Source organism: Chenopodium album, chromosome 20, assembly GCF_948465745.1.
Source record: "Chenopodium album chromosome 20, dcCheAlbu1.1, whole genome shotgun sequence".
NCBI classification, from domain to species: domain Eukaryota; kingdom Viridiplantae; phylum Streptophyta; class Magnoliopsida; order Caryophyllales; family Amaranthaceae; genus Chenopodium; species Chenopodium album.
In genome coordinates, this window is record NC_137853.1 from 16600763 (window position 1) to 16611729 (window position 10967).

The 10967-nt window shown below is 35.9% G+C and overlaps 1 protein-coding gene across 1 annotated transcript; it reads right to left on the reverse strand.

The window, feature by feature from the left end:
- Positions 1–3616: 3616 nt before the first annotated feature.
- Positions 3617–5370, reverse strand: LOC145596874 (uncharacterized). The gene is made up of 3 exons (XM_081653064.1): positions 5278–5370; positions 4331–4692; positions 3617–4225 (listed from the first exon to the last, which is right to left on the reverse strand). The coding sequence occupies exons 2-3, from the start codon at positions 4664–4666 to the stop codon at positions 3617–3619; spliced, it is 945 nt and encodes a 314-aa protein (XP_081509190.1). The 5' UTR covers positions 4667–4692; positions 5278–5370.
- Between the last annotated feature and the right edge of the window lie 5597 nt (positions 5371–10967).

Genomic DNA, 10967 nt, shown 5'->3' on the forward strand with positions numbered 1-10967 from the left:
ATTTAAGCAATAAATCTTAATATAGGGATGAAGAGTCGGAAAGAAGGAATGCAATACCAATTTGAGTTCAAAAGAGTTGGAAATAAGGTGTACCAAGATGAAATATATATTTGTGGTCAAGGAAAATAGTTTAAGTAAGCGGTAATCTGATGGTCGTATTCCAGGAAAAAACTTCGAATTGGGAGGGCGATCATCCCGGTGAACTGACCGTACCCCAAACCGACACAGGTGGTATGATCTAGATTTAGACATGAAGTTTGAGCGCTTGCTTAATTTGTACAAGGATAACCAAAGCTTGATATTAACTATTTAGAAGATACACATTAACGTTGCTTGGGAAGTTCAAGCAAAGGAACATCCGCCTAATCCAAGCTCAAGTTACTGATCATACTAATTAGTCCTTTTTTGTTCTTTTGCTTACAAGTTTTAATCTATGAAAGGGTTTTTCCTAGATCAAGCATTAGAGTTTCTTTAATTTTCTTTTTCTTTAATTTAGATCTTTAAGGGCATGTTTGGCAAAAGTAGCGTTAGAGGGTAGCGGGTAGCTGTTGAGTAGCGGGTAGCTGTTGAGTAGCGAGTAGCTGTCAACAAGTAGCGGGTGAAAGTTAGCTGTCAAAGTAGTTGATAGTACAAGTGTTTGGTAAATTTAGCGGTTCGATTATGTTAAAGTAATAAAATTTACAAATTAAATAATTAATTTATTATAAAATCGGAAAATAAAAGTCATAAATCATAAAGGCCCTAATAATAACAATAATAATAATTACATAGGTACTAGTATAAAAAAAATACATTTATCCTCATCATAAAAAAACAATACTAATAATAGCAATACTAATAATAATAAAAATAATAATAATAAACAAAGCAATTCGATAAAAGAGACTACTAGTGTTTCTTATAATAATCGACGTCTCTCATTTCTCGCCTTCCATAAAGCAGCTGCTATTTTGTCACGAATGATTTTCATTTCAGTGCAACTTTCTGTGCAATTTTGACCTTGGGGAGTAACACGGACATCAGGAAGCTCACATGATGGTATAAAATTAGGATAATCCTCTAACACTCGAAAAAGGGGATCTTCTGGGGAATTTATTCGAATGTAGTTATGTAGTGCAAATGTTGCAACCACAATCCGTATTTGTGTCTCAATGCTAAATTGTGGCATACTTCTTAGTATCTTCCACCTTTGCTTCAAAACTCCGAAACATCTCTCAATGCAACTTCGAAGAGATGAGTGCCAACGATTAAAAGTTTCACGCTCATTTTTTGGAGGCTCGTTTTCAAATTGTGACTTATGGTATCTTGTCTTCGGATATGGTACAAGATAACCTTTTCGATCTGGATACCCTTTGTCGGCCAAATAGTACTTACCTATCACAAATTCACAATATAAATGATATTAACATAAACTACCTAATAATTACCTGAAGATAATATATACTATAATTTCAAAGAATTATGCACACCTTCAGGCGGTTTAGGAAACTTAAAAGCTGGAGATTCAATTGCATGAAGAAATACACGAGTATCATGCGCGGAACCTTCCCAACCCGCTGATACAAACGTGAAACACATATCAAAATCACATGCAGCTAATACATTAAATGTAGGAATTCCTTTTCTTCCTCTATAAGGCATTTGTAGAGCCTCCGGTATACATGCCTCTATATGTGTACCATCAATACATCCAATACAATCCTGAAATACAATCAATATAAGTCTTTCATATCAAAACTGTACATAATCTAATGACAACACTACCAAAAAAAAAGGAAAAAGAAAAAAGATTACCTTAAAATAAGGCATATATCTTGCATCTGTTGTTATTTTTGCCGGCACTTGTGTAAAAGTTGGATCATATGGTCTTATAATATCATATGCTAGCCCCTTGGATTTTCGACAAGAAATTGAATTGAGGACATCATGAAATGCCCTACTTATAGTTTCACCGGAACGTTGAAAACGCTCACCAAGAACTCTATTTGAGGCACCTTGAGCAATTGCATATAAAAAAATGCCAACTTTCTCGTGAATAGACATATTACAACTAGATTTCAGTCCATATTTCGATGATAGATCATTACACAATCTTAAAAATAATTGTGGCTCCATTCTAAATGCATTGACACATCGAATAGGATTGCCAATCAACATTTCTTTTACCCACATCTCTCCTGTTAGAATTGAAGTCATGCATGGTTCTTTATATATGTATTTATAAAAATATGTAGACATCAAATATATTGTAAATGCAATTGCAACCCAAAGTTTGCGCATTCTTTCCTCATCAATATCCATATTAATAACAAACCTGCCAATTACAAAAATAAGTCATGAATAAAACTATCATAAAAAGTACTGAAAATTTTCTCTAGGAAATACATACATAACACAAATAATCCAAGTATTTCACATAGAACAAATCTAAATTTTTATTTTACCACTAGAGCAAACAAAAAAACATTTTTTTTTTCTAAACTAATACTAGTTATTATCCTTAATATATAGATATGCTAACCACTTAGCTCTGCTATCATCATCCTCCATACTCAAAAAAATCTCTCTTTTAGTTGCATCTCCAATGACAGTAGTAGCAAAGCACCAAAACTCACTATGTTTCTCCAAATACTCATTTTCCACTAGGGCTGGCAAAAGTTGACCCGACCTGACCCCGAACTGAAAATATCGGGTTAGGGTTGAGATTTTCAACCCGAAAACTTAAATGGGTTGACACGAACCCGACCTGAAATTAAAATGGGTTAGGTTAAGGTTGAAATTTTCAACCCGAAAATGATCCACTTAACTCGAAAAATTTAAAAATTAAAAAAAAAAAAAAAACAACAAACAAACAAACAAAACAGACAAAGGGAGAAAACTTACTGAAGCAAGCCCAAGCCCATATTTTCAAATAAAAACTAAAACCCTAAAATCCTCTTACACCCTCACTCCTCTCAGCCTCAATTCTGTCAGCCGTAGGAAGCTCTTTCTTTCTCATATTTCATTTTTCCTCTCAAATTGTTATATCTTCAAACTCTCAAGAATTTAAACTCCAAAAATCGGACATCACAATTTAAGCCGTTCAACAACTTGCATGTAAGAGTTTAAACTTCATCAATCTTTAAGGTAGATCCCACGCTGCAATTGAATTATGGTAGAATGAGCAGTGCCGGCGACACTACTGACGATATTACAATCTAGTAAATGTGATGAATCTGATGATGTTTGTTTTTTTCATGTTTTTGTTATTTACCTTGTAATTTATTTATTTTTATTTTTATTACTCGCTCGCTTATTAATCACACTTCTTTTAGTTAATTTTGGTTTCAATAAATTATGTTGTTTATTTTGGTTTCAACTAAAGCAATGTATCTATGAACTTGAGTGTTCGTTTGATTATATCAAGGGGTTTGATAATAAAAGGTATTTGAAAAATAAATTAGGCTAGTTTCAGGTTAAATAATCTGATTAAAATTTTAAAACCCAAAAAAAAAAATCAGGTCAAATAAGGTCAATTTCGGGTTGACCCGAACCCGAAAATATCAGGTTCAGGTTGGGGTTTTCAACCCGAAAAGTTAAATGGATCAGGTTAGGATTGGGGGTAGCTGACCCGAAATCAACTGACCCGAACACGAACCCGACACGACCTGATCCATTTGCCAACCCTATTTTCCACCATACGACTTATGGTATTCATTGCTGTGGAAATCGTGGACACATTTGATGTACTACTTTGACTAATTTGTTTAACACATTCTGTCATTTCAATAATTCCCTTAGATATCATTGCAGATCCTGCTGATTGTCTTCTTGTACGTTTCGCTTGACCACTATTAGACTTTAATGGAAGCTGCTTTTGAATCTTATTAGAAGGACGAGTGTCATTGTTTACAGCTTCACTAGTCACTTGTGATGACCTACTTCCCGAAATACCTAAGTTAGTATCATTACGTGCTTGCTCTATAAAATGTTGAAAAAAATTTCCCTCGTCATCAAGTAAATCTTGAGCATATTGGTCACTTGGAAAATAGTTATCGCCACCATCATTATCAATATTCCCTTCCTCTAAATTTTCATTTTGTATAGTAAGATCTTCAATGGGGTGTATTGAGGGCACATAAACATTCTCTCCTGTTGCATAAGAATCTCCAAACAATTGTTCCCACTTTTGTTCAAGCTCCAAGTTTACACCCCTTAGTCGATACCTTTGGAAATCTGAATTTTCCTACATTAAATTATTATAAAAATTAAAATGTTATTAAAAATAATTTCATACTATAATTGTTAAAATGAAGATTATATAATAGATTAAATTGTGATTTTTACACACCTTGATTTTTCTTTGCCACCATTCATTTGTAGCGTCAATTTTTCCCAACTTTGGATCCCATCCTATACCCGTCTCTGATTGTTTTAATTTTTTCCAAATACGCCAATCTTTTCTCATTGTGTCATATTTGTTCTTGCAAGTATTTGAATTACTTAATTCACGACCAATTTTTTGTTCGACATCCGTTTGAATTTCCTTCCACCTAAAAAATTGTGCCTTCCCATTTTCCTTTATAAATGCAAGACAAACATCACATAGGGTGATTGAATCCTCGTCACTCCACTTAAAACTACTGCCACTGCCTTGTGTTTCACCGCCCCGTGTTTCCTTTGTCATTTTTTTTTACTCGATGATGAGGCCATCTAACCACCAAGCACATAAAATCATCAATTCAACCAAGTATTAACAAAATAGCACATACACCACATATTTTAAGTTCAATAACAAATATTTAATACTTTCTGATTTTTGCAACTCTGATTTCAATTTATAGGTAAGGCCTAGCATATAAGAATAATAGACATTACAAGCTTGCTTTGTTTGACCATAAATTATAAGATACAAGGTCAGAACATAGGAGTAAATCAACCATTAGTATAATCACTTCTAAAACTTTAAAGAGCTATGATTGACAAATCAATAATTACAAAGGCCATATATTGAAAAAAAAAATTAGCATAATCTTGAATAATTGGTAGTGGCAAAAACAAATCTAATAATAATTATAACACTCGAAATTATGGGAATAAATTCTATCAAAAGTTCACCAAAGGCTCTAATTTATCATCTTGTGTAAATTACATAAACATATCTGATTCCATATACCCAAAAGATGAATTAAAGAATACAAAATCATATCATCAATTCAAAAAAAAAAAAAAAAATCAGAATAAAAAAAAATTAAAACAAAAAAAAACAAGGGATATATTTAAGGAGAGAATTCTTACTTGAACAATGATAAATTGATAATTGGTGATCAAGAGAACTTTGATGATGGAGGAATTTGATAGGAGATGGAACTTTGATGATGGAGGAATTTGATAGGAGATGGAACTTTGATGATGGAGGAATTTGGATGATAAATTCAAAAAGTTGTTTGACGTGATAAATAAGAAAAAGTCAGAAATTTGCTTCCACCGCTACTTTTGCGGGATAAAACGCTTGTTATCCTAACGTTTGTGAAAATCTATCCAACCACTACCTCTACCGCTACCCGCTACTTACACCGCTACGTTGCCAAACACTACTAATTATACCTACTAGTGTTTTGACCTAGTCAAAACGCTACCCGCTACTCAAAACGCTACCACCAAACAGGCCCTAAAACTTTAGTTAATTTAGTAACCTGTGTAGAGTAGATAATCTAGTTGGTTAGTTTGTTAACATATCTTAAGGTGAATGTCTCAGCAACTAGCAACTAGATACAAGTATGGCTCTAGCAGGGGCAGCGCTGTCATTTCGCAATTAGTAAGGGTAAAAACGTAAATGGCCTGTTTGCACAGGTATCACGTGAGGTAAATCTTGTTTTGCCGTTTTCCAACTTTCCAACATCCCTTTTCTCTCATCAACTTACTTCTTCATCTTCCTAGAAAGAATGTAAAATACATAACTTCCCTCTCTCTCTCTCTCACACACACTCAGTTTCGCATTGTTCTCACTTCGTCTCTGGGTTTGCGGTCGTTAGTGAGTGCTCATTGTTTGGTGGTTGTTGTTCTGGCATTGGCATCGTTCTCCCGGTAACACATCGGTTCTCTCAGGTAAGGAATTTGGGGAACCCTAGAATTTTAAAAACGTGTACTTTGTGTTTATTTTTGGCTAACAAATAATTAAATTTGAATGCATTGTACTTAATTTATTGCTAATTTGGGTTATTCAGTTGTAAGTGTTGTCTTTGTTTGGAGTTATTTCTGGGAATACAAGGAAAATTAAGCGTAATTATGTCCAATTTTCCCATCAATCGAATTTATATATGTTTTGTACAATTGTGAAACAAAGTTTCTTTTATGATGCACAGAACACCCTGAAATTTGTGTTATTAGTTATTATTATTCAGCGTTGATGTATTTTGGCTGTGTGTCCTAATATTGTAATTCTGACTAGGTTTCATGTGGAAGTAAATAATTGATGTGGGGAAACCATAAAATTTATTTGAATTGGGTTTTTTGTGCTTCTGATGGCTCAATCAATTGTTTTGAAAGTTCAATCAATTGTTGGTTCAAACTCGAATAATGTCGGTATTTGAAATGTTAAATACTTTTACACTTGTTATATTGTGAAATATTGGTAAAGTGATTATGTGCTGGTGAATCTTTGATGGATATAGGTGAAATTCAAATGATGTGAAATGCAGTATCAATTTTTTGTGAAATTTAGATTGTTGGTTTAAAGTGGACTTATTTTGGCATTTGATAGCATTACAAAACTAACAAACTAAGAAATTTAGTGGAAATAAACCTTTTATTTTAATTGGTTGTAATATAAATTGTTTATATGCAGAGGGGCAAATGGGACGAAAAAGGGGTGGTGCTTCTCGTCCAGCGGTTGATAGTTGGGGGTGAGTAAGTGTGTGTTTTGTGTATTTGTGTTTACAATTGGGGGAATGAACCTGTATACCTACTTACTATGTTTTCTGTTGTAGCTCACAATGAAGGAAATGACACAGGATCTTCAGGAAGAAGAAGTTGTAAATGTTGGTGATAAAAGCCCGAAAGTGGTTGTTGCTGGTAAAAGAAAATTGCCTGCAGAGACGAACATACCTGGTAAAAGCAGTAAAAAAATGAATGGACAAAGGGTTTAACCTCCCTATCAAGTGACCTACATGAATGAGTTGCTTGCGCATGGCATTGGGGGGGCTGAACTATTAGAAGATTCAGATGGGGGTGCAAGTGAAGATGAATCAGATCAAGGAAGTGATCAAAAAGATGGAGGCGGTAGTGATCAGGATACTGAGGATGAAGAGTTACAGCATTTGGATCGGAAAATCAATAAGGGCAAGGCTGAAGCAGCCAAGTTGAAGAAGAAATGGCAAATGCAAGGGAAGCTAAATTGATAAATGCTTTCAGAGCACGGGTGTTGGATCCGCAACAAGCGGTAATATTTTGAAATAGAGTATGAAGCTTTTTTTGCATTTCATTCATTTATGTTGTAGTTTAATAGGTTGTTGGTTTGTACGTTTGTATATGTAGGCGGTTGATAATCGTCCGCTTGGAGTTATTGTGACGGAGAAGGAGAGGGTAGTAGATACCCAATCACATTTGTGTTAATCAACACATTTCCTAAATTAAGCATAATCAATCAATCATACAAGTTCCACCCTATCCCTAGCAAAGCAACTACTCTATCAACATCATCAAATCAACAATCTATGAAGAACAATTACACTAATCATTTATTGAAATCAAGAATCAACAATCTATGAAGAACAATTACACTAATCAAAGATCAAACAACAAAACCAAATCAACCAAACATGAATATTAAACAAAGCAACAAATGAGATAGAGTTTAGAAATGCTCATTGATAATAGAGAAGATCTCCAACACAATTGTCACCATTAAATCTTCAATCTCTCAATCACTATTGAAATTCCTCACTTTCTCTCTCTAAAATCTACTCCTAAACTAACCCAAAAACTAGAGAGATAGAGAAGCTCTCAACTTAAAATTGTGATCTAAAATTGTGAATTAAGTTCTCTTAAAATGGGGTTACAAAGAGGTATAAATAGGAGGCGTGAAGCAAAAACTGAGCAAGAAAATACCCAAGGGAGTGCAGCCGCGCGGGAAAGGAGGCGCGCCCGCTCTAGCAAGTGGCGCCCCCCCGCTGGCTAGTGGCGCGCCCGCGACCGTGCGTTGCGCACCCGCGCATTTTTGGGTTTCTTCGATCTTCTCGCGGCTTCGTGCGTTCTCTAAGGTCTTCGAGTGGACGCGCGATATGATGATGATGATGATGAACACTAGAAGTGGAAGTTCCAAAAAGCACTTGACAATGGTTCAACACCACTTCTTCATGATAGCACGGCTTGAGAGCGCATGGGCTAGGAGTTAAGAAATCCACTTTCTTGCATCTTGAGCTTTCCTATTGCCATGAGCTTGCTCCAAAGGCTTCCTCCACCTTAGTAAATCATCAATATCAAGACCCGAACCTCGTACAATACCTACAACCACGAAAATAGAGCAAATAAAAGAGAAAAGACTAGAAAAACCAACGAAATGCACAAAAGCTACAAAATAAGCGAGGAAAGGTAAAACTAAGACCAAAAGCATAAAACTAAGCATTTATTAAGCTGAAAGCCATAAAAGGAAGGTGAAACTCTCTAAATGCTCATCAAATGGGTGCCATTTATGACACCCATTAGAGGCACATGAGGAATGGAGTGTGGATTACAAAAGTGTCTCGAGACTCATGGCAAACTCCTTCTCAGTACAATGGAAGGGAAATTCTCTAAATTTTTTCGGACATGATGCTCAAAGCTCTTTAGTATGTAGTTAATTTGAGGGTCACCAAGAGTGCCAGAGGCAACTATGATGGCCTTGTGGAAGATGTGACTAGGTTACTCTTGAACATGAGGATCAAGCCACTGCAAGATGGGTGTCTCATGAGAGAGGGGCAAGAAGTGTGGGCTAAGGTCTATAGTGCAAGAATTAGACCCGGGATGCCACTTCAAGCTCATGTGCTCAACATGACAAGGATATTCACCCATCTGGAGCTAATTAGCAAACCAGTGGAGGATGAGAAAGCGGCTCACATGCTACTATGCTCACTCCACTCACGGTATGTTGCTCTAAATATAGATGCGATTCACCGCCAATTGGAATAGACTGTCCTTGAGGGAAGTTATCCAAGAGCTCCAGAAAACTTATTCTTGCAAGAAGGCTAAGCTAAGGTTGCTCTGAGACCAAAGAAGAAGGAGTTTAAGAGCAAGGCGAAGATGTGCTGCTTCTATTGTAGTAAGCCCGGACACTAAAAGAGAATGTAGCATGTATTTGGAAGATGAGGCGAAGTGAAAAGTAACCTCAACCTCATGTATCATCTTTACACTTGAATATAAGAAATTTATGAGGTATTAGATACCGGAAAATTGAATCACTATACTATATGCTCCTATTTCAGGAACCAAGTGAGTGGTGCTTCTCAAGTGGATATGAGTACACAAGTGGATATGAGTACACAAGTGGAAGATGAAGATGATCTGTCCAAGAAGGCTTGTAATCTCATGTTTCTTGTCTAGAATTAAAACTTGTTTAGTTTTATTCACCATACTTTGATTTCCGGCATTGGACATTGTTTTTATTATTGATCTAAGACTTTTTTGTTTTATGTCTTGCATATATGGAATGACACGTTTTATGCGTGTTTAAAAAATGTTTATAATGATACCAAAGCTAAGTATTTAGTCGAGCTTACGTGTAGCATCATTATCTTGGCCACCTTAACATCAAACGCATCAAAAAGCTTCTACAAGAAGGCATTTTTGACTCATTAGATTTAGAATCATTTGAAAATTGCGAAGGATGTTTACTAGGCAAGATGATAAAGCAACCATTCCCCAAGTTAGGAGAAAGGGCCGGTGATTATTGGGCCTTATACATACCGATGTATGCGGACCAATGAGTACACCCGCAAGGAATGGTTATCAGTATTTCATAACCTTCACGAACGACTATAGTAGATATGGTTATGTCTATCTAATGTCGCACAAATCTGAATCATTTGATAAATTCAAGGAATTTTAGAGTGAAGTTGAAAATCAACTTGGCAAGTTAATCAAAGCGCTTCGATCGGATCGAGGTGGCGAATATTTGAGCTAAGAATTCAATGACCATCTGAAAGAACATGGGATACTTTCAGAACTGACACCTCCTGAAACTCCTCACTGGAACGGAGTATCCGAAAGGAGATATCGAACCTTGTTAGACATGGTACGATCGACTATGGGTCTTAGCGATCTTCCAATCTCTTTCTAGGGACATGCAGTTTTAACCGCGGCACTAACACTGAATTGTGCTTCGTCAAAAGCTGTGGAAAAGACTTCATATGAATTATGGATGAAGAAACCTCCAAGGTTGTCTTTTCTTAATATTTGGGGTTACGAAGATATGTCAAGAAATTAATTTCTAACAAACTTCACCCAAAATCTAACAAGTGTTTCTTAGTGGGGTATCCAAAGGAAACCAAAGGGTATAACTTCTACAACAAATCCGAGAACAAAGTGTTTATTGCTCGTGATCGATGGTGTCTTTTTGGAGAAAGAACATCTTTCCAAAATGACAAGTGAGAGGAAAATCGAACTCGACGAAGTTCGAGAGGACGAGCAACAAGGACAAATTGACAATCAAAGTGCTCTTGAAGCACTTGTTGATATTGGTCAAAGTCAAAATGTGCAAAGTCAAACAGACAATGCAAATGCTCGGTCCGTTACCTTACGTAGGTCAACACGACCAAGATCTTAACCTAATAGATATTTCAGTGTTGCATTAACCGAGGATCAAGACATCCAAGTAGTGGATGGAGATGAGCTGGCAACCTACAACCAAGCTATGACGAGCCTCGACTTTGCAAAATGGCAAGAAGCCATGAAATCCAAAATGGACTCCATGTTTGAAAAACAAGTATGGGACTTGTTGATTTACCCAAACG